The sequence below is a fragment of the Xyrauchen texanus genome, chromosome 11 (genome assembly GCF_025860055.1).
Source record: "Xyrauchen texanus isolate HMW12.3.18 chromosome 11, RBS_HiC_50CHRs, whole genome shotgun sequence".
Taxonomy (NCBI): Eukaryota; Metazoa; Chordata; class Actinopteri; order Cypriniformes; family Catostomidae; genus Xyrauchen; species Xyrauchen texanus.
Window position 1 is genome coordinate 15,985,168 of NC_068286.1, and position 24,871 is coordinate 16,010,038.

The 24,871-nt window shown below is 42.6% G+C and overlaps 1 protein-coding gene across 1 annotated transcript in view; it reads right to left on the bottom strand.

The window, feature by feature from the left end:
- Positions 1–23,382, bottom strand: part of LOC127651317 (von Willebrand factor A domain-containing protein 7-like) — a 30,402-nt gene extending 7,020 nt beyond the window's left edge. Inside the window, exons 1-14 of the mRNA XM_052137099.1 lie at positions 23,185–23,382; positions 20,662–20,946; positions 20,020–20,113; positions 19,704–19,832; positions 18,932–19,118; positions 17,953–18,122; positions 15,896–16,008; positions 15,576–15,692; positions 15,237–15,446; positions 13,396–13,528; positions 13,191–13,229; positions 12,733–12,822; positions 12,137–12,396; positions 11,597–11,910 (exon numbers count right to left, since the gene is read on the bottom strand). Coding sequence (XP_051993059.1) covers positions 11,597–11,910; positions 12,137–12,396; positions 12,733–12,822; positions 13,191–13,229; positions 13,396–13,528; positions 15,237–15,446; positions 15,576–15,692; positions 15,896–16,008; positions 17,953–18,122; positions 18,932–19,118; positions 19,704–19,832; positions 20,020–20,113; positions 20,662–20,946; positions 23,185–23,382 — 2,339 coding nt within the window. The remainder of the gene's footprint in view (positions 1–11,596; positions 11,911–12,136; positions 12,397–12,732; positions 12,823–13,190; positions 13,230–13,395; positions 13,529–15,236; positions 15,447–15,575; positions 15,693–15,895; positions 16,009–17,952; positions 18,123–18,931; positions 19,119–19,703; positions 19,833–20,019; positions 20,114–20,661; positions 20,947–23,184) is intronic.
- Between the last annotated feature and the right edge of the window lie 1,489 nt (positions 23,383–24,871).

Consider the following 24,871-nt stretch of genomic DNA (forward strand, 5'->3'; position numbering starts at 1 on the left):
GCGAGTGCAGTGTATGCAGTCTAATCATTTTCAGACTAAAAGAGAATGAAAATACTAATATTACTTGAAAGCACTTCAAAGTTCCAAACCAAAACCATTTTTATTGGACATGTTCCTTGGAGTAGCCTAACATATAAATACCATGATATACTATATACAGTTGAAGTCAGAAGTTTACATACACTTATGTTGAACTCATATAACAAATTTTTTAACCACTCCACAGATTTAATATTAGTAAACTATAGTTTTGGCAAGTCGTTTAGGACATCTTCTTTGCGCATGACACAAGTAATTGTTCCAACAATTGTTTACAGACAGAGTGTTTCACTTTTAATTGACTATATCACAATTCCAGTTGTTCAGAAGTTTATATACACAAAGGTAACTGTGCCTTTAAGCAGCTTGAAAAATTCCAGAAAATGATATCAAGCCTTTAGACAATTCGCCATTTAAATTCTGATAGGACTAGTACTGAATTGCAGGTGTACCTGTGGATGTATTTTAGGGCCTACCTACTAATTCAGTGCCTCTTTGCTTGACAACATGGGACATTAAAAGAAATCAGCCAAGACCTCAGAAAAAAAATTTGTGGACCTCCACATGTCTGGGTCATCCTTGGTAGCAATTTCCAAATGCCTGAAGGTAACATGTTAATCTGTACAAACAATAGTACGCAAGAATAAACACCATGGGACAATGCAGCCATCATAACGCTCAGGAAGGAGACGTATTCTGTCTCCTAGAGATTAACATAGTTTGGTGCAAAAAGTGCAAATCAATCCAAGAACAACAGCAAAGGACCTTGTGAAGATGCTTGAGGAAACAGGTAGACAAGTATCTATATCCACAGTAAAACGAGTCCTGTATGGACCTGACAGGCTGCTTAGCAAGGAAGAAGCCACTACTCCAAAATCACCATAAAAAAGCTAGACTACAGTTTGCAAGTGCACATGGGGACAAAGATCTTACTTTTTGGAGAAATTACAACTGGTCTGATGAAGCAAATATTTAACTTTTTGGCCATAATGACCATCGTTATATTTGGAGGAAAAGTGTGAGGCCTACATGCTGAAGAACACCATCCCAACCGTGAAGCATGGGGTGGTAGCATCATGATGTGGGGGTGCTTTACTGCAGGAGGGACTGGTACACTTCATAAAGTAGATGGCATCATGAGGAAGTAAATTTATGTGGATATATTGAAGCAACATCTCAGCCATGATGTTATATCTCATCGCAAATGGGTCTTCCAAATTAACAATGACCCCAAGCATACCTCCAAAGTTGTGGCAAAATGGCTCAAGGACAACAAAATCAAGGTATTGGAGTGGCCATCACAAAGTCCTGACCTCAATTTGAAAATTTGTGGGCAGAACTGTTCTTACAATACATCTTGTAATTCAATGCATGTATGTATGTGGGTGTAAATGTGTGAGGGAGAATGTGAAAGAGTTCAAAGGTGCGTTGGTGAGTAGATTAATGGTGAACACTGGTCAGGAGAGTTTGCATGTACCTTCTTGTGTTTAGGGCAGTACTACAGGAGCACAGAGGGACAATTAGACATAAGAGAAATCGTCACCTTGGCTGTGGAGCTCTTTGCCGGGTCATCAGGCTGCTTGAAGCTCACGCCACACCTTTTAAACTCAAAGCTTTCGACAACTCTTTGATGCAGGCCACACATCAATCACTTTTAATCAATCCCTTTAAATCCCTCTCCTTAAATCACGTTCCTTTTTCCCAACACTGATACACAAAAGACAAACTTTCTTCTTAAACACTAGCTCGGCTCACGACTCTGCTTCACACATACCTGTGTCAACTTCACGTCAAACCTGTTTTTAGCACCGTTTTTCTCTTTTCTTGTGATGAGCAGCAATTTTACCCCCCTCTGTGTAATTAGGTGGTGGAGGATCCTTAAAGGAACAGTGCGTTGTTCCGCTCTGCCACAAAATGTAAACTTCTGACTTCAACTCTAATGGTTAATACAGGTATTTGCTGCAAAAGGCAACAAACAGGAACAACCAACAACTGCAGAAGTTTGAAGCCTTGGAAAAAAATATCAATTGATTTGCCACAGGCCAAGCTGCTAACAAATTGTGTAGTTAAGTTTATAGTCAATGATATGCAGCCACTTAACGTGGTGGAGAGTCCCTTTTTCCAAAATATGTTAGAGGAAATTAAACCGGAGCCTGCTGCTATTTATATCTGAAAATTGCTGATACAGATAGATAAAAAGCATTGATCCCAAACATACGGTACAGGTGTGCTCATTTCCAACACTTGGAAATGTACTCCTCTCATCTCTCTGCATTATCACTAGAATTTCAGGCAATTACTGGTACTTCTTCCTTATATAACATGATGCTCTTTTACACTGATGATGATAAATTGTGTGTGGAGTAGTGTATAAACGCAGTGGATGTATTTAATGTTAGTTAACCTTAATTATCTCAAAGATTACCTCCTCAACCAAATAACATTAGACGGATCCAGGAATACTCCAGTGCAGATATCTGTGAGTGTGTGTGAGTGCGTGAGTTTACAGCAGCGGTTAAGGAGCTGACTGGTGCGCGAGAGAGAGAGCGCAAAACACAACCTTTTATTTTATGTTATTATGAGACTGAGAAGTGCAAAAATATTTTAGATGAGAAGTGTAAAACTGCTTTTGGTTCATTTTGAGACCATGGCAGGGCAAATGAGACTGTGGTGGGCTGCCAGAGTGTAGTCAATTGTCACTTATTCATGTTTTTGTGCTATTATGTTGAAATTCTTGTTTAGTTCCCACATTCCTGTTTGATTTGTAGTCCTTTTGTGGTTTTATTTCACGATTGGTTCTCCCTGATTGTTTCCCCAGGTGTTCCTCATTCCCTGTTTGTTTCCTCAGGTGTTCCTTGTTCTCCCTTGTATATTTAAGCTCTTGTTTCCCCTGGTTTGTTTGTCAGTTTTTGCATGTATTGTCTATGTTCTGTGCTTGGTTCCCTGTGTTTTGCGTATCTTTTTATTCTGAGTTAGCATTTTTCTGTTAAATAAAGCTGCATTTAGATCCTCCTTCCTCGCCTGCCTCTTCACATAAATTAATGGGAAACTCTGAAGTACATGTGTTGTTCATTGGAAATTTCAATGTGTACCTCAAAAATGTCTAATCTGATTTATCATTAAATAGTAAAACAATTTATTTTGGTGTAACATTAGTTCACTCTAATATGAATATCTAAGTCAGTCAGTTGCTGGTTACTAGCATAAGTGGACTAGCAAACCCCGTGCAGACCATTTATAATAGGGTTCAAAACAGTGCTACTATGAATGCAAACTTTAATACAGTGAAAAAGACACTCTATTAGCATAACATAAATATATATAAATAAAATGTCCAACATTCTTTTGAATGTCCATGTACTGAAATAAAATAATTGATGCCATGTGTGTAGCTTCATTTACTATTACTATTATTTTGAATGGCCATGTAAAATGAAGCAATGCGATAACAAATTTACCCGGTCACAAAAAGTAGTCCGTTAATTTACCTGATGAACTTTCACCGTTAATTTACCTGATGAACTTTCACCATTTTGCAGAGCTAATTTGTGCTTCTAAATCGCTGGCACCTTTATTAGCAACTGACTCATAAGTGCCAGCTTTACATGTCATACATTCTGCTTCCCACGGATCTCCACCTGGACGAAAGCATGGGGATTAAAGCAACTGTTTGATGCTGAACACAACAGCGCTTCACGTGTTCGTGGAGAGATTGGCAGGCAGGAATTTTGCCAATAGTTGCGGCAAGCCTCTTATAATCCACCAATTGTTTGTTAAAACAATGCAAATATGCATGCAGTATTAGACCAGATGCACATCATAATGCAACTAAAGCCGACATTTTCACAAATTTAGAAATCCCGGCCGGACACTTATTTAAGGTCTGAAAATGAGGACATGTCTGGGAAAAAGAGGACGTATGGTCACCCTAAATTTGGACGTCCTTGACCTGCCCACAAGTTTAAAAACATTAAGCTAAACATGTGTGTAACATCAGTAAATCCTCACCATTACTCTTCTTTTCAATAAAGTCCAAAAGGCTGCCTTGCTTTTTTTCTTGACGTTTAATTTTTCTTATAGAGTGACACAAGCTGCCTCTCTCTAGTAGCGGGAGGCGGAGGGAGACGGTGTCACGTCAAGTGAACTTCAAACAAAATGTATCAATATTATTGCGAGTAGCCTACATTCTACGAAGACCTGCGTAACAGGTTGCGTCATGAAGATTATTGCATATTCATACAGAAATGTTTTTGTTGTTGTTGTTGTTGAGCTGCACCTAAACTTGTGTTGCCTACAGAATCTGCAGTTGCTGGTTCAAAACAAATGATGCGTCCAAGCCTCCATAAGTAATTAATGCAGCATAGTATTTGGTTATGCAAGGCTGGGGGCCTTGCATAACCAAACTTTAAATACTACCATTGGGCATTTATTTTGTGAACTCTCACAGTGTGGTTCGATCCTGGATCTCATGTTTCTTGGCAACCAGTTGAGCAGAATTTGGCATTCATAGATTACAAGATTTATTATATCGGAATATTGTCTTAAAGAGTGATAAGAGGCGGTTGGGCCCTATAATATCACATCTTTTCTATGTCTGGCACGCGGCATCTAAGCTTTCTCAAAATGAAGTGGCGTACTCACATTTTGACTGTTAGCTGCAAATCTAAAGGCCACCTAACGGATGCAAATAAATGGGCCAAAGCTTATTTGCTAATGTTAAACGATTACGTGAAACAATGTTTTATTTTGGTACTAATTATCGAGGGGCCCCACCTCCTCTCTTATGGGTTGGCCACAATTGTTTGCACCATGCTACTGCCTCACCCCCAGGAAATGTTATTTAATAAAACTTTCCCCATCACTTAATTGTGATCAAACAAAGGTTCCCCTTCTGTCGCTCTCTCCACGTTGTGTCAGAGAAGCGACACTAGGGGTCTCTCTTGAGCGCCGATATTCACCTCTGAACTATGAAAAAAGGCCAATGAGAGTTGGCAACCAGTATTTGCATGTCCCGCCCCGGACATACGGGTATTTAAGCGGCGCAAATACGGGAGTTCATTCAGAAAATTTCTTCGGAGCCGATGGTCGTGTCTGCAACTGCTGCGTGTACACACCGAGTTCCTGCTATCCCTCTGCTGCATGCTGTTGGATTCTACGGTGCACAACAGCGGCTTTCTCCTGTTTGCACGGCTGTGCATTCCTGCCCCTGGGCGCATCGACAGTGCAGATTCAAAAACTCTCACGAGTTTTTTCCCTAAAAGAGTGATTTTATTTAAAAGAGTAATTTCCTCTAAAAGAGCAAAACACAGCGGCGTTGAACGTCCTTTTAAGGACGCGTCTTCATAAAGATGCCTTTCTGCCCCTGTGTTGTTTCTGGATGCGGTAGAGTGCTCTCCGCTTCCGATGGCCACAGGCGCTGTCTCGTGTGTCTGGGTAGCGATCACACCGAGGCTGCGTTTGTGGATGGTTCATGTTCTCACTGCGAGAACATGACCATGACAACGTTGCGGTCGCGGCTTGCTTACAACCGTGAGCAAGCCACTCCAGCCACCCCCCGTGTCGCTCCTTCTTCCCACGGGATTGAGGAAGATGCGGCTGGCGATGGAGGTGATTTGGGGATGGCAGCGGGTGCAGCTCCGCCGGGTACGCCCCCTCGGACCACCCGCACCCCGGCACGCTCGTTGATTCCCGTCCGTGCTCGCGGCAGTGGTGACTCGCCTCACAGCCAGTCTGCCGACCCTCTTGCGATGGAAGCAGATGAGCTCGCTGCGGCATCGGAGGGCGTGATATCTGATGCTGAGGACTCCCCTGGGCTGCCGCTTTCGAGCCTGCACGCCCAGGCTGAGGCCGACGCACAGATGACCGACATGCTTTCCCGGGCAGCCAACAGCGTGGGCTTGGACTGGAACCCTCCATCCTTCCCACAGCCATCACGGCTGGACGACTGGTTCCTGGGGTCTGGGCGCCGCTCACAGCCTCGCCCCCCCTCCGGTTCCGTTTTTCCCGGAAGTGCATGACGAGCTGACGTCTTCGTGGAGAGCACCCCTCTCCACTCGTCACATCGCCACAGACTCGTCCGCCCTCGCCACCCTCGACGGCGGAGCACGCCATGGGTATGAGGTGATTCCCCAGGTGGATAGGGCGGTTGCGATCCATCTATGCCCCGGTACCCCTACCACCTGGCGAGGTCGCCCCGTACTCCCTTCCCGGACCTGTAGAGCAACCTCCTCGCTGACAGCGAAGGCCTACAGCACCGCCGGACGCGCCAACCGCGGGAAGCACACGCCCCCTGTCTCACAGACCCCCTCGAGGACCCGGAAGGCTCCCAGGCGCTCCTGAGACAACGCACCCAGAGCCCAAGACGTTAGCTCCGGAGGTGGTAAGACCGCTCCGTCCCCCGGTGGAGGGCCTGGAGGAGAATCCTTTGTTTTTTCATTTGCCGCACCCCTTAACACGGACTACGGTACCCAAATTCTCAATAAAAGAGCTATTTCCTTTGTCTCTGGGGCACATGGCCCGCAAATGCCGTTCTCACGGCACTCTGCTTTCAGGCCTCAACAGTCCCGGCTCCATGGACGCGGTGTTCCCGCCTTCAGTGCCACGACTGTTCCCCGGCCGGCCAGTTCAGACGAGTCCAGAGGACGCCAGCAGACCTCCTCCTCAGTCACGAACCCGCCCCCTGCCGGATGCGCGGAACAAGGTAAGTGCTTTGAGTTTATTCTCAGCACCAGAGCCTCGGGACGCCACGTTGCCTCCCGACGCCGCGTTACCTGTTCCGCACTGCTGCGAAGCCCCGCCGGGTATGTCCAAAAAACCCGTCCCCTTGGTGCCCCTAGCACAGAGTTTAGAGGCGTGGCTTTCACTGCCCAACCCGTCACGCTGGCTGCACCGGACCATTCGACTCGGTTACGCAATTCAGTTTGCAAGGTCTCCGCCCCCCTTCGTGGGCATACATTTTTCCACAGTACACGGCCAACATGCCCACTCCCTGCGCGAACAAATCGCCTCCCTTCTATTAAAGGACGCGATAGAGCCTGTCCCTCCAACCGAAACGAAGAAGGGTTTTTACAGCCCTTATTTCGTTGTACCAAAGAAAGGACCTGCGAGTTTTCAATCGGACCTTGTCCAAACTCCCGTTCAAAATGCTCACCCAGAAACAAATTCTATCTGGCGTCCGGCATCTAGATTGGTTCGCAGCGGTAGACCTGAAGGACGCGTACTTCCACGTCTCAATTCGCCCTCGACGGCCAGGTGTATCAGTACAAAGTCCTCCCCTTTGGCCTGTCTCTGTCCCCTCGCGTCTTCACGAAAGTCGCAGAGGCAGCTCTTGCCCCGCTCCGAGAAGCCGGCATACGCATACTCAATTACCTCGACGACTGGCTCATACTGGCCCACTCCCGAGAGTTACTATGCGCACACAGAGACCAGGTGCTCAGCCACCTCAGCCATTTGGGGTTTCAGGTCAACTGGGAAAAGAGCAAGCTCTCCCCGGTCCAGCATCTCTTTTCTCGGTCTGGAGTTAGACTCAGTCCCAATGACAGCACGTCTCTCCAACGAGCGTGCTCAGTCAGTGCTGAAATGCCTCGCTTCCTTCAAGCCAGGCGCCATGGTCCCGCTAAAACGTTTCCAACAGCTCCTGGGGCATATGGCATCCTCCGCGGCAGCCGCGCCGCTGGGGTTGATGAATATGAGACCACTTCAGCACTGGCTCCGGACTCGAGTCCCGAGACGAGCATGGCGCCGTGGCACACACAACAAAAAAGTTACCTCTGCCTGCCGCCAAACCTTCAAACCCTGGACAGACCTCTGCTTTCTAAGGGCAGGAGTACCCTTGCAGCAGGTGTCCCGACGCGTTCTGGTCACAACCAACGCCTCCAAATTGGGTTGGGGCGCCGAATGCAATGGGCGCGCAGCCGCAGGCCGGTGGAACCGAGGCCCGCTGCGCTGGCACATCAACTGCCTAGAGCTGCTGGCTGTTTTTCTGGCCCTGCAGAAGTTTCTCCCGTTAATTTGGAACAAACACGTCCTAGTCAGGACAGACAGCACCACGGTCGTAGCCTACATAAACCGCCAAGGCGGAGTACGCTCCCTCCACATGTCACAGCTCGCCCGTCGTCTCCTCCTTTGGAGTCAGCAGCGACTCAAGTCACTGCGCGCCACTCACATCCCCGGCAACCTCAATGTGATAGCGGATGCGCTGTCAAGACAAAGCTTGCCTGGCGGAGAGTGGAGGCTCCACCCCCAGTTGGTCCAGCTGATTTGGGACCAGTTCGGCAAGGCTCAGGTAGACCTGTTTGCCTCCCAAGAAACCTCCCACTGCCCGCTCTGGTATGCCCGGACAGAGGCTCCCTTCGGGGCAGACGCGTTGGCACACAGCTGGCCGGCGGGGCTGCGCAAGTACGCATTTCCCCCAGTGAGCCTTCTTGCACAGGTGCTATGCAAGTTCAGGGAGGACGAGGAGCAAGTCATTCTGGTAGCCCCTTACTGGCCCACCCGGACTTGGTTTTCGGACCTCACGCTCCTCACGACAGCCCCTCCCTGGCGAATTCCCCTGAGGAAGGACCTTCTTTCTCAGGGACGGAGCACGCTCTGGCACCCGCACCCAGACCTCTGGAACCTCCACGTCTGGCCCTTGGACGGGATGCGGAAGATCTAGCCGGCCTACCACCGACCGTCATAGATACAATCAATCAAGCCAGAGCCCTCTCTACCAGGCATCTCTACGCTCTAAAGTGGCATCTGTTCGCGGACTGGTGTTCTTCCAGAGCCAAAGACCCGCAGAAGTGTGCAGTTAGGTGAGTGCTCGTGTTTCTTCAGGAGAGGCTGGAGAGGCTGTCCCCCTCCACCCTCAAGGTATATGTCGCCGCTATCGCGGCCCACCACGACACAGTAGACGGCAAGTCTCTTGGTAAGCACGACTTAATCGTCAGGTTCCTAAAAGGTGCCCGGAGGATAACTCCCTCCCGGCCTAACCTATTCCCCTCCTGGGATCTCTCGGTCGTCCTTACGGGACTCCAGAGACCCCCCTTCGAGCTGCTTGACTCAGTTGGACTCAGGGCCCTCTCTCTCAAGACTGCCCTGCTGATCGCGCTCGCTTCCATCAAGAGGGTTGGGGACCTGCATGCGTTCTCTGTTAGCGACGCTTGCCTGGAGTTCGGTCCGGCAGATACTTTCGTGATCCTAAGACCGCGACCGGGCTATGTGCCCAAGGTTCCTACCATGCCCTTCAAGGATCAGGTGGTGAACCTGCAAGCGCTGCCCGGGAGGAGGCAGACCCAGCCCTTTCACTGCTGTGTCCAGTACGTGCTTTACTTATTTATCTGGACCACACACAGAGCAGCAGACGCTCTGAGCAGCTCTTCGTCTGCTTTGGGGACAGCAGAAAGGGAACGCTGTCTCCAAGCAGAGACTCGCCCACTGGGTTGTCGACGCCATTTCCCTGGCTTATCACACCCAGGCTGTGCCCCCCCCCTTGCGGGTCCGAGCTTACTCCACCAGGAGTGTTGCGTCCTCATGGGCACTGGCTAGGGGCATTGCCCTAGCAGACATTTGTAGAGCAGCGGGCTGGGCAACACCTAACACTTTTGCGAGATTCTACAATCTCTGAGTTGAGTCAGTATCGTCCCGTGTTTTCTCAGGTACTGAGCCTGTAGAACTCGGTGGCACGCCCACAATCTGACCAGGTGAATCGCTTGCACCTAGCGCCCTTCCTCCTAACCAGGGGAAACAGTGCACCTTCATTCCCAGGAGATCTCAGGTTTGGCACACTGGTTGATTCCTCCCTAGCCCTCGTGGGTCGCAGTTCAGCGGAGGAACTCGCTGACCCAAGCCACTGCGGGTACCGCAAGCTACCCTGTACTGGTATAGGTGCTCCACAGGTAAGGCCTCCTTCAGACTCCCCCTGTGTGTAACACCAAGGTTCTGTCCCCTCTGGCGAGCTGACTCCCGTGTTTCCCTTAGGCAGTCATGGCTGCCTCGGTTGCCGTGCTGTATGTTCCCCCCTCTATGAGGCTGGATCCACCACCGCACCAACTTTTCCACATAGGCCCTAAGCAGGCCTCTGATGGTTTTGCCACTTAAACTTGCCTCCCCTCTCGGGTAGGCGTGGCCTCCGCAGGGTCTTCTCCGCCCTGAATAAGGGCTAAGACCCCCTTCCCTCAATGCGTGTAAGGGCCCCAGCCTTAGTTGCTCTATGCGAGAAACATAGAGAGAAAAGAGGCCCGGCCAGGCTTGGCCCGTTCCCAGGTTGGCGGCCAGCACCTTGTTCCCCCCTCCAGGGTAACGATAAGGAATCCTGATGGCTTAAATGGGGCATTGGGGAAGGGTACGTGCAGCCTGATACAGTTGGTCTTCCTGCACGTAAGAATACCTGCTCGCTCCTGTATCAGCAGTTCACGTACACGGCTCAGTGCATGGCACTTTTATAAGTGGACCCCTAGTGTCGCTTCTCTGACACAACGTGGAGAGAGCGACAGAAGGGGAACGTCTAGGTTACGTATGTAACCTCCGTTCCCGATGGAGGAACGAGACGTTGTGTCTCCCCTGCCACGTCGCTGAGCCGAGCCACTGTTGTGGCCGGACCATTTCCGGCTCCTCAGAAAAATCCTGAATGAACTCCCGTATTTGCGCCGCTTAAATACCCGTATGTCCGGGGACGGGACATGCAAATACTGGTTGCCAACTCTCATTGGCCTTTTTTCATAGTTCAGAGGTGAATATCGGCGCTCAAGAGAGACCCCTAGTGTCGCTTCTCTGACACAACGTCTCGTTCCCTCCATCGGGGAACGGAGGTTACATACGTAACCTAGACGTTATGTAGGCACATCTTAACACATGTTTTGGGACTTTTAAATGACGATTCATCCTTCAGTACTTCAGAAAGGAATGGGGGGTCTGAGTGTTACTCTTGTTTTGTGTTATACAAATGTATGTGTACATTAAAACTGCAAGCAGTTTTTAATATATATTGAATATATTTGAATATTTGACATGAGGGTGAGCAAAATCATTTTAATTTTGTATTATATAATTGTATTTTTATTATACTGAACATACAGTATGTTTCAGTATTCAGAGTTCAGCTTCTAAATGTGCTGTGATAGAACACCAGTACACTAGCATTCATAATATTTTAATGAGTATGCTGGTTTAAAAATATATATATATATATATATATATATATATATATATATATATATATATATATATATATATATATATATATATTTCTTTGCATGAACTATTCCTTTAACTGTAAAATGTATTCCTGAACTTGATCTACACATACTAAAAAAATCTGTATTAATTCCATTGATTGTAGTCCAATGGTTTTTATTTCAATTCTGTTGTATTTATACAGGCTCTTTTCTCTGTCATAATTCAAGAGAAGTACAACGAACAATTGTTATTTGCTGTGGAAAAGTTAAGCAACAATTAATGTATTATGATAGAAGGCTGGATACTGCAATTTAGTATTCCTCTTTGAGCAACTTAATCATATAAACAGGAAACAAATAATGCCATGAGAGAAAGACACATGGAAAAGGACACAGAATACCATCTACTGGTTTCAACACTTGCAGCTGAGACAATGAACCACTGTGTAACAAAATTAAAGTCAGTGCCTCCTGGAGCTTGCGCCTCAATGGTGAGTGTGACATCCGTCCCAAACTCTGTGTTGGATGGTGCAGTAACTGTTACAGATCCCTGAGCACTGCCAAATATCCCCAGGCTCAGGGAGCCAGAAAAGGATAGTTTGAAGCCACGGTTAGTCCTGGCCCGTATAGTGTAGTTGCCAGCTGTAGTGGTAGAATTCACTGTAAAGATGAAACTGAAAGGGACTCCAGGCTCAATAAGGCTCTGTGTTTGGGACTGAGAAATAAACAGATATTGAGTTAATATATATATGCTACAGTATGTACAGTGCAATGGAATCTGACACATATTTGTAGGTTCTGGACAGTCCTTTCTTTAACAAACTCTGATTGTATATAACAGTATGTAGCATTTTTTGTTGTTGTAAATTACAGTATTTATATCTGTGTAATGACCCATTATCTGTTTACTCTGAGAAATGTTTGTCTGTCTTTAAGCTTACCATTATGATAATTCTAGAGCTTCTCTGCTGGGTGGGTGACTGCCTCTGGAATCGGGTAGACATTGAGGAGGCAATCAACAGACCATTTAGCTGGACCAGAAATGCCCCCTCTGGGATTCTGTCAAAGGTAACCAGATATTCTGTCCCTGCCACTGCTGTGATAGTTCCATTAACAGCACCAGATCCTGAAGCATTAACTAGAAGCACCTCTGTCACTGTGGCTCCTCCAGTTAGAGAGAGAAACAAAGTGGCATTCCCTCCTAAACAGCAAACACAGAAAGATAATAAATTATCAACACTTATCAAGCCCTAATATTGTTTCTCTATAGACCATTTATCATTCACAACACTGAAAATAGTGACTTCAACAATAGCTGAATCGAGATGGATCATCACATGATTTTCTGAATATGGATGCTTTCTTCAAAATGTCTAATTTGTGGAAACTCTTAGAAGTGAGCATAGAATTATGAATCCATGTGGTGGTCAAAAAACAAAGAAACTTAATTCTTACCTTTCAAAAAGACTTTATTTGCATAAATCTGTACCGATAGCAACATTCAGAATGTTTTAGAAAGTTGGCAATGGTGTCATACCAGTTAAAGGGCGACTGTCTTTTGGAATAAAGTCTCCACGATTTCCATCATATTCCACAAAGTTAAAATGGAAGTCCACAGAACTCTGACCTGTATTTACAATTAAAGTTAACAATGCAGGGAAACTTAATAAATTGAAACAAATGTTGAAATTGACACAAAGAATTGTAGTGAACTTTCCATATTTCAGTATCTTTAAAAAGCAATTTTATTGCTAAAATTCCAAGCATTGTGCAACTTTAGGGCAAGAAATGATCAAACTGGGATTAAAAAAATAAAAGCTGAACAAACAGATATCTACAACGATACTCAGAAACCATATTTAGTCAAATGCAGAAAAACTTTACCAAAGACTTTCAGGGTATAGAAGCTTGTAGCATTAATGCTTATTCTCCATTGCCCTGTCTAGTTGACAGAAATCTGTAACCTCCACCAATTTCCTGCATTCTGAGTGCTACCCAAAGCACCATTTCCCTCTGACACTGACTGAGACACACCTGAAAGGAAGGGGGAAAACATAAATGCAGTTATATTAACAGTGACTTACATTCAGAATATTAGCATACCATACCTATCATACCTGCCATCTCAACTTTAAAGATCTGTGAGGAGTTAAGAAGAGAACAGTCAGAGACTGATTTGTTTAGAGATATTCTGGCTCACCTGTAGGACTGTAGAGTGTAAAGACTGGAGAATCCCCAGTGACATACACGGTCACGTTTGACAGAGACTCATCCAACACAAAAGAGAAGTTCTCTGCCTTGGCTGGATTTCTCACCACCTGAAAAACGGTCACCTTCAAGAAACAGTGATGTATCAATGTTAGATTCAAATAAGAAATGAATAGTAAACTAGATAATGTAGATAAAGTATGTCAAGTAAACCCTAGATGTTTGCTTGAAAAAGCCTTGTCTGAAAGTTTAAATTAGTTTAAAATAAAAATCAAGTTTGATGGATATAAAGACATTACAGAAAGACAAGCAGCCAGCTAGCTGAATAGTCAGACAGACTGTTACATAGATATTCAGATAAGCCATCAGAGAGAGAGAGAGAGACACTAAAAGGAATAATATGGGTTAATTGTTTGGCCAATTGACAGCATTTGTGACATAATGTAGATTAACACAAAATTTATTTTGACTCGTCTGTCCTTTTCTTAAAAAAATAAATACAAATAAAAATTCTAGGTTATAGTGATGCACTTACTGTGCAATGGGAATGAAGGGGGGCAATTTTTTTAGGGTTTAAAGTCATAAATGTAAATCTTAAATTGTATAAAAGCATTCATTCTTCTGTCATAAATGTGCATTATTTGAGTTGTAAAGTTGTTTAAAATGTCATTTTTACAGTTGTCTTTAGTTTCAGTATTACGTCGTCATGGCAACGGAGTTGTAAAATTGGACATACTTTACACAGAATAGGTTAGTAAGAGATTTTATTAAACTAAAATCATATTAGCACGTGTAGTGTTTACGTCTTTTGGCTATAAAGAAAATGTGTATTTACTGTATCTACATTCTATGGATCTATTCTTGTGCATTAAGGCCTTTTTATGAAATTTGGTTGCCAGTGGTCACATTTCCAAATTACCTGAAAACTGACAATTGCACCATTTGGTCAGTGCGGCCAGTCACTATTACATTAAGGAGCCCCAAATTTTGCCCCCAAATTCATTCCAAAATTTTTATTTTTTTATTCTTATGGATCTAATCTTATATATTATCACTTATTTAAGGAATTTACTTGCTATTCATTTAGGGAAATCTGAGCTCTTCACTCGGCCAGCCAGTTAGAAATAAATATACCTATCATACTTGTAGATCTCAACCTGGTAAATATCAAGTAGGTTCCAAATAAAGGCCTTAATGCATATGAAAAGGTTAATAACCCTACATTTAAAAGGAAATGAAAAGCCATTTAGAAGAGATCAGCATAGTTTATTGTGAGCATGCTAAACTTAGAGGAAAAAAAGCATCGAAGTGGTAAGTGAACTGACACATGTAATCCGTCAGTTCTGCCAGCCAGCGAGACATCAAAGTCCTATCATCATCTCAACTGCAAGCAGAAAACAATGCAAGGCCATACCTTTTATATTTGCGCAACTCACTAAAAGTGTAGAGACGAGCTTAATGCTCTATGTGTAGCGCAATGGCTTGTCCACTCTCTCGCTATTGCACATATTGTACTAAAAGTGGCACGCATAGGTTTCCATCCCTTGGGCTACCCTTTTAAACAACTCCTCAACGTAATGCAGTAAGCAGTCTGTTCACAACCTACCGTTAATAGTAGCATACAGCGCAAATAGCCATACACAAAATTTAAAATTAGAAAATTGGTGAGAATTTGTTTATACATTTTTTTTTTTATTAAGTTACAATTTATAAAAATTTCAATTTAAGAAAAGAAGAGCAAATGTCAATAAACTATTCCTGAAGTAACCGGAATTAGATTGGCATAGTCTGAAAAATAAACTGTGAAGCATCACAGGGACCATTCGAGCATACCAGTGCAGAGGTAGATGTATCTGGAATGATTTTCGTGGCCTGAGGCAGTGTGGCCTTTGTGACTTCTATGACCTGTCCACCAGAAGCATGGGCCAGGTCTCTGTACAACTGTATCTCTGACTGAGACATTGCTCTTGATGAAGAACTCTGTCGTTCCGAGACGCTTCTTCTTTTACGGAATGAGGTAGAGTGTGTCAGCATAAAATTCACCTGGGTGGTGAGCAGAGAGACAGTATTATAAAAAATTCTAAATCCTAGATATTAAGACATCTGCAGCATCACTTAACCATTGAGCCAAATTAAACAAACAAATTCAGCAAGTGTCCAACAGTTACTCACTGTTGACTTGGTGCTTTCTATCAGGGCCTCAATTGTGCTTTTTAATTCTGAGTCCTTTGCTGCAGCATCAGTGAAAACAAAAATGTTTGAAGATGGAGGAGCTCCTGCAAGTGCCAACTAGAGAACCATGAATAACCAAAACAGAAAAGACTAGAATTTTTGAGATTCACATTCATTTACTTTCAGTGGCTTAAACTTCATTGTATCTTGTATGATTAAACACATATTTCACCATTGGGTTTTGAGAGTACAGATTTAAGTTTGAAATTTGTTATTATTTTCCCATGCCAAAAGAAGGTTTACAGTGGTGATGCACACACCAGCAGTCCTGATAAGCACATCTCTGGGGCGTCTCCTCCACCAGATGCTGTAAGGGAATTCATTTTCTCTTTGAAAATATCTGCATTCTCAGTCCTTATCAGAGGTCCAAAACCTGCAGTCGTAACACACACACAAAATCTTGTTTTTATATCATTGTGGGGACTCTCCATTAATTTCCATACATTTTATGGATTTTATATAGATTTAACGATAATTTGTATCCCCTAAACCTAACCCTACCCCTAAACCTAATCCTCACAGAAACCTTTTTGCATTTTTACATTTTCAAAAAATTAAAAATAAAACATAGTTTAGTATGTTTAATAAGCAATTTCCCTCATGGGGACCACTGGCAGAGCCTCACAAGATAGGTGATCTCAGTTTTTACTATCCTTGTTGGGACATTTGGTCCTCACAATGTAGTATAAACATGCACGCACACTCACAATTTGTACTAAAGTATAAGTACAATAATTTTTTTTTTAATTACTCAAGGAGAAGTAAATGTGCTAACATAAATAATTACTTGAGTAAGAGTAAGAAAGTAAAATCAAATTAAAAGTGTACTCAAGTAGTGAGTAAAACCTAGGTTACTGTTGTAACCTCCATTCCCTGATGGAGGGAACGAGACGTTGTGTCGAGTGAAGCGACACTAGGGGAATTCTTTGAAGGCCTTGGTTACATCTGAACTTGAGAAAAGGCCAATGAGAAATTAACAGAATTTGCATGTCCCACCCCCAGACATACGGGCATAAAAGGAGGAAATCGTGCTTCTGTCCATTCAGGTTTTGCATTGAGGAGCCAAGAGTAAGGTTCGGCCGTAGCAGTGGCTCGGTTCAGCATTGTGGCCAGGGGGACACAACTTCTCATTCCCTCCATCAGGGAACAGAGGTTGCAACAGTAACCTACACGTTCCCCGTCAGTCACTTACTTCGACGTTGTGTTGAGTGAAGCGACACTAGGGGTCCCTATTCCATCACGCCATGCGCTGAACCATGTACGTGTGCTGCTGATGCAGGTGCAGGCAGGCAGTTGCATGCCAAAGTGACAGGCTGCGTCAGACTGCATTTACCCTTCCACAACGCCCCATAAAATCGTCAGAAACTTTTTAGGTTCCCAGCACCCCGAAGTGGGGAACAAAGCAACATGCCAAGCATGGGAGCAGGTTTGGGCCATCTTAACGCTATCACACACATCGGGGAAGGCATTCTTTTCCAACTCCTATTCTTTCAGGGGGAAAAGACCCTGCGGAGACCACCACCTGCCCAGGCTGGGGGAGGTAAAGAGTGGCGAAATACGTCACATGGGTTTTCAGGCCACATGTGGGAATGGTGCGGTGGTAGATCCTACCTGCTGTGAGGGAGGATCTGCTACAAACATGGCGACCGGGGGGGAAGCGGGGACTGCTCAAGGGAGACGTGGGTCCGCCCGTTGGGGATACTGCCCCCTGCTCTGCATATGTCTGCTATGGAGGTGCCGTTGGCTGGTGCCCATGAGGATGCCACACTTCTGGTTGAGTGCGCTCGGACCCTCAAGGCGGGGGGCACGGCCTGGGTGTGATAAGCCAATGAAATGGCGTCGACAACCCAGTGGGCGAGCCTCTGTTTGGAGACAGCATTCCCTTTCTGCTGTCCCCCGAAGCAGACAAAGAGCTGCTCAGAACGTCTAGAGCTCTGCGTGCGGTCCAGGGGTATGCAAATCCTGTCTGCCAACTTCTCATTGGCCTTTTTACATAAGTCAGAGGCATATTTCGGCACTCAAGAGAGACCCCTAGTGTTGCTTCTCTGACACAACGTGGAGAGAGCGACAGAAGGGGAACAATGGTTTGATATTTTTTCTCTGATTGTATATATTTGTTGTCATTAATTGCTTTGTGCTTCATCTTTTAAATGTTGATGATTTTTGTTGAATTTTTTGTAGTCAACATTTCAAGGTATGTGTTAAATTGACTTTCAAATTGACCCCATGGATCACTTATATAGTTTTTTTCCAGTTCCAGTTTTCCGGTTGCTTTTAGGTTGCTCTTGAAAATCTGACAACACTGAACTATGCCTACCTGGATCATTAAAAGCAACTAGAATATATTCTGAAGGTTCCTCTGATGTTCCTTTCCTGCTGTCTATGATACTGAAGGACACTCTCTTGGCCTCTGCAATATCATCAGACATACTAGCTGTGGTGTCAATCACAAAAGCCATCACTGATGTCTGACTGAGCCCCATCAATCTGAGAGAGAAAGATGGCATCAATATATATATATACATGTATATACAATACAAAAATACCAATGAATCTGACTCAAACTTTCAGTTATAGGATCTGTTGCATTAAACTGTATGGTAGTGAACTGTGATTGTCCTGAATCATTTCAGCTGCATCAACTTTCAGCTGCTAATGAGTGATCATTAGCTGATCTTCATTATAGTATGTGAAGAGCCTTCCCAACCCCCATTACATGGTAAAATGGCAGAAATATTGAATTTTTGGTCTGTTGTATGCTGAGGCTGGTGTGAATGGGTACCTGTGTCAAAAGATTACCGCAAACTCTGCTGAATATGACCCTGTATGGCTAAATAAGTTGGTCCTGACAGGTACAATGCACCAGAGACCATAAGATTCAAAGCACACCACTGATGCATAGAAACTTGTGACAAAAATGTATTCATCATGTATTCAAAAATTTAATTCATCATAATGTTTAATAGGTAAGAGAAAATGTGTCTTTTCAAAAAGCTAGTGATCTGCCTCAGAAGGCAGCTTTTTAAGGCATCATAGCTGGGCTAAGTTGGCCAATACAGGTAGGCTGCTTCCTATGTACAGTAGGCAGGAGTGAAGCTAATTGGTGCATTTCTTTGTTTTTGTTAGGTATTTCTGAATTATAGATCAATTCTATTTATTTCTAAATCAAATTATTTAGAATTTCAACTCAGTCTTAATTACAGATTGGTCATTTGAGAAAACTTAATGCCATGGCACAAGAAAGTGCTCCAAAAACCAACAGTGTAAAAAGAGAGAAAAAATAAAAGTTTCCATACCGAAGAAAGGCTGTGTTGTTTGTGGCCAGTCGAATATCTTCCAGCACTTCCATGGTTGCGTTGATGGCCAGGTTAGCGGCTCTGTTGTGAAGAAAGCCATGTTGTGAGCTGATCGTATCCTTATTGATTCCTCCAGTGGGCTCTCTTCTACTTGTCAAGTCAAAAATGCCACCATGGCTACACTTGCCTGAGTGAGTGAAAAGGTTATAACTTTGTATAAAACAAGTGTTTTTGAGTACCGGTAATTTGTATAAGAAATTCAAATATTTATAAAAAATGGTCTCACAAATGTTATCAAAGTATATTACATTGAGTTCCAAAGTTCCAAAAATGTGCTCTCAATATCATGCAATGACCACAAAGCAGGGTGTCTGATCATATTCCTAACCACATATTCATTTTAACACATTTCACTTTTAGTTAAAGACAACCTTCTATAAGAAGATCCAGCTAAACTCTTGTCATGTGTTCAAGGTGTTGGGTTCCCAACTTTTGCCACATGAATATGGGACACTTGACCGTTTTCAGTGCTGAGGGGAACCAGGTCCCTCTGTATGGGATATTTTGAGCACTTGGAGCTCTAAAATATGGGATGGTGCCATCCATTGGAGGGAGGGTCTTCCTTGAAATACAGGATGTACAGTAATGGATGTCAAAATATGTTACGTCCCAGCTAATACAGGACAGTTGGCAACCCTATCAAATTTGAAGACTAGAATATGATTGCCTGAAAGCCAATGCTGCATTAAACCCTTCTGCTAAACTGCCATACCTGTAGGTTTGGAAAAGGAGAAAAGGCCAGTATATCCTGTAGTTAATATCTTCTGCTGCAGGATCTCTGGGAGAATGTTGTCACTGCAGTCATCTCCATTGCAGCTTTTGCATGTCGGTGTTTTGGGGCCTAGACATCATACATTAAATAACTGTGTGTGGAATTACATTATTTTTAAAGTGTGACCAAACTAAAAATGGTAAAATAAAGAAAGGTTGGCAATTGTCATGTTACAGCTGATTAGAGAATGTAGCTCTGAGGTAGAGATGAATGAAACCACTTCAAGACATTTCTAACATTGCGACTCTTGCTATACCTGCTAGGTTGTTGAGGGGAAGGTCAGATCTAGTCATGTTACGGAGAGGAGTGGTGAATCCTAATTCCACCCAGTTACTGTGGCTGTAGAAATCCTGCAAAACACATTCATTCTTTATATTTGTTTTGTCAAAAATTACCAAAATGTAAGCGCAGCATATAGTTCTAGCAGGAAGACTAGCAGGTGTAAATCATTACACCATTAACTAGGTAACCCCTAGTCAATCACAGGTAAGCCATTGCTTTATAAGTCTGCTCACAATCTATCACATTGCAGTTTCAGTGCACTAACACGGCAACCTCCAACACCACCACCAGTTGAGTCCCATCCTGCACGGGGGTAGGCTACTTGCCCCTGCCTCCTATCTCCAGCAGGATATGACGGTTCCGAGTACAACTTCTTCGGACCGCCAGTTGGGGCTTACGCCAAAGAGAGACATTTTATATTCATCAAAAAAATGTCATCTTAATTTCACTTAGTCTGGAGGTCTTCCTGATAGAAACTAATCCTTAATACAATGCTATAATGAAAAGCAGGAAAGAGTGAAACTGCCTCTTAGATTTTTTAAAAACAATGCTATGTTAATTAGATAAAAAAATAACACTTTGTACTTTAAAATTGCATAGAAGAAAGTCAGCTTACCTGTAAAGTATGGAAAAGAGCCCCCAGTCTGACACGCGCAGAATTGTAGTTCTCCTGTTTCATGCTGGCCTTCACTGCAGCCAGTCCTTGAGTAATAATATCCTGAGCCTCAATGAAAGCCTCATTATCAACATGAGGTGGATCAGTCAGTAAGTACACTATATCCACAGCTGCATTGCTTAGATAAATCTTTGCAACAGCCAAAGTAAAACTGAGCGTGGATAGGGCAGCATATGAATTTGAGCAGGCTGCTCGGACAGAAGCTACAGTCAGTTTGTTGTTGATCTGGTAAGCAGGTATAGAAATGGGAAACAGACAAAAAAAATATATTTTTTTTAATTCTTGGAAAATGTGACCTTTTAATGCCTAATAAAGGGATAATTCACCTAAAAAAAAAAGAAAATTGATTCCGCATAAATAATGATTTTTAGAAGAATATTTCATTTCTGTAGGTCCAGACAATGCAAGTGAATGTGCACCAAAATGTTGACGCATCAAAAAGCACATAAAGGCATCATAAAAATGTATCCATGTGACTCCAGTGTTTTAATTCATATTTTCAGAAGTGATATGATATGTGTGAGTGAGAAACAGATAAATATTTAAGTAATTATTGGTTATAAATTCTTATCACTGCCCAGTAGGTGGCGGTATGCATGAATAATTTGAATCACCCAAACCTTAAGAAGAAGAATGTGAAAGTGACTTAATTCTCACACACATCTATCATATCACTTCTGAAGATATTGGTTTTTACCACTGGAGTCTTATGGATTACTTTTATGCTGACTTTGTTTGGAGCTTCATAATTTTGGCACCCATTCACTTGTATTGTATGTTCAGCAGATGAAAGAACTCATACACATGGGATGGCATTAGGGTGAGTAAATGATTTTCATTTTTGGGTGAACTATTCCTTTAAGTGCATGGGTAATGTTCATGACATGGTAATCAATAGTAAATTATTATTAACCAATAATTCTTGTCATGCACTAATTTGTTTGAATGAATGTTTTTGTTTACTGAACTTGCTCTCTCTTACAAAGCCTCTAAAAAAAATAGATTGAAAGTTTTTTTTATTGTCCTCCCAAATGTGTCTCACTTTTTCTATAAATTTGAGCATATTTTCAAACATTTCAAATATTAGCTGCTGTCTAAAATCCTTAAATGAGTGGCACTTCTCCTAAAGACATTTTTATGGTTATCTGTGGAAGAAAACCTCTTGGAAAATGTAGGTGGCAATCAGGGTCAGACATTGACAGAGGCTTGGGGTAAAAAATTACACAGAAGCGCTCGCACTTGTTAAAGAGTGGCGTGCTGTCATAGCACATATATGCGTCAGAGACTATTTAACAGAGACAGGCCACTTCTGTTTTTAAATAGAATGGTTTAGGATGAAAAAAGTCTAAAAAAAGTCCACAGATGTAGAAAAGGCCCTGCTTTACAGATAAAAGAGCCAATCACCTTTTAGATACAGACATAGCCTGTCAATCTACTCAAAAACGTGTATGCATATTGGCTATGCAAGCCGGGAAAATTACGTGTTATTAGCATAATCTCAGGTAAAGAATAATTTATGATGCCAGTGTTGTAAAAATGTACTGCTGATTTGAAAAATGTTCTTTGATTGTAATCTTGACCAACCAGATAGACTTTTGCCATTCAAGTAGAAAGGAGCTGCATTGCATGCTGCTTGTTTACATAGAAAATGACCAGGAGCCTTCCAAAGATAGCCGCCGAGTTGACTGACTTTGCATACGTGCAGCAGACATCAAGATTTTCTCTGAATAATGACTTTGTTGATTTTGTTGTTTTTAAACAAAACCTATTGTATGCCTTTTTTACCTATTGTATGAAGATTTGGAAAATGATGCACAAGTCGCCTGTACTACTTTTTTATACTTTTGCATCCTTTTTTAAGCTTGAAAGCAAATCCACTATCCACTGACATTGTATTGAAAAAGGGGCAGGGACAATTCTTTAATAAAATTAATATTTTGTTCTGCAGAGGAACATTTTCTCTTTGGAATGTTGATAATGGAACAACATAAGGGTGAGTAAATGATGACAGAATTGCATTTTCATCTCAATTTCCATTTTAGGATGAACTTTTACATTTATCGAGTTGCCACCACGAGTGCATTGGGAATTGTGCATTCCAAATTGGAGAAAAAAACAACAACTTTAAAAGCATTTCATTCACCAGCAGCTGATTTTATAGTTTGTATTGAATATTATGAAAATAGTGAATATAGAAAATATTCAATATGAATATTAAAAAGTTTATTTGAATATCCTTAAACATGCTGCTTCTTCAGCAATATCCAGAGGTAGAAAGACTTCAAGGCATTTTTTAATCCATGTTTAAAAAACAATACAATAATTCTTGAAAAGATGTTACTTGTTACTTGAAAATATACTAGTATTTGAAAACAGTTGAGCTACTGTCACACACACAAAAAAAGAAGAAGATGATAAAGTTTCCATCGTTTCTTTACTGCTAAAGAATTAATCTTCTCTTACAGGTAGTGTGAATTCTCGCCCCTGGTCAACAGCGATGTCCCGGCATGCTTCTGCAGTCTTGCGGAGAATGGCGATCTGTGTGATTTCTCGGTGGGTGAGGGAGCCATCAGAATGGAGGGGTTTGAAGGCTGCAGCCTGGGGTGGTTGAAAGAGGGTCCCCAAAAGGAGAAACACAGCCACTGCAGCCAGCGAATCCATGACTGTCCACAATCATTGGTGCAATGAGGAAATTTATATATAATCAGAAAAACGTCACAATTATATTCAATTAGGAAAATAATTACCTTTAGCTGCCTTTGGAGCTTCAAACACTGCTTCTGTCAGCATATTTATATACTAGTACACATTTGAAGAATGTCACCAATCTTGTTACTGGCAGGTTTGAGAACTGTGCGTGAGTGCTGAATGAGAGCAAATAAAAAGCAAAACTAAAAAGTAACATGTACAATTGAGATTACACAGTATTACACACCTTTTGCAAACATAAAAAGGACCGTTTGGACTGGAATGATGATTGAACTCATTCCTGCACACTTCTGAACAAAGTGTGGACTTGAAAACTAATCTCAGACATAACCAGTTTACAGATCATTAAATGGTGTCAGCATTTTTGAGAGGAATATCTATTAGATTGAGAGTTTTTAATGGTATTTTATTAGTTGTCTGAGGTTGATTTGAAAATATCTGGATTTGGGTAGTCTCAAAAACCTTTCTCTTCTGTAATTCAGCATGTTTTTCCAAAAGTTCCTAAATGGTCAAAATTATCAATTGTAACTCCTAGAGCTTTCAAGCTTAATGCATCAAACTCGGCACAGACCTTCAGACTATTCTGACTTAGGGTGCAACGGGAAGGTTCTGCAGTGTAAAAGGCTCCATTGATTTTCACAGCACTTCCCTAAACACCTGTTTGTCGCTATACAATGCAAAACAAATGTCCTGTTCCATGAGATCTTTGCATTTAATGTCTAAAGGTTGATATTGATGCAATTTGGTCAAATTTGTATTCTTTTTTACAATGTTGCAAATTTATGTAGCTAATGAAAATCCGTGTAATTAATACATTAACACACAAGATAAAATAAATATGTATCATTTTCAGTTTTGTTTAAGGTCATTAAATCAATAAATTTCAATAACTGTACAATAACTGAAAGGATAGCATTTGGGGTAAAAAGCCCAGTTGGTGGGGCTAAAGGCCCTATAAAACACATTGTTTTTCTTAAGTGGGATGGAACAGATTTGTAATGAAAACTTTTCAAAGTTGGCTCACATTGACAAATACAATCATGATAGAGATTATTTTGTTAATAGAATACTTGAGATGTAACAAAATGCCAGATGTGTTGTAAATTAACAGAAAATGGTTGACTTTTTCTAAAGTAGTTATTTTGAGTAAGCCAAGGGCGTTGCTAGACATAAAGGTCTACTGAGGCCTTCAGAGGCCCCCAAATACTCATATCTCTTTTTCTTTTCTTTCTTGAAAGCCTGCTGCATGCAAGAAGTGTGCAACACAATGCACTATACAAAACCTTGCTTAAACCAGTATTCCTACACTGCAACAAGTTCTGGGAAAGGTGAACATGTAGAGATGTTAATCTTTATGAAAATATCTTCATAATATCTTTATAATAAGTATCTTCAACATAATGTACATGAACATTCTCAACATGTTTTATGGCATAAAAGG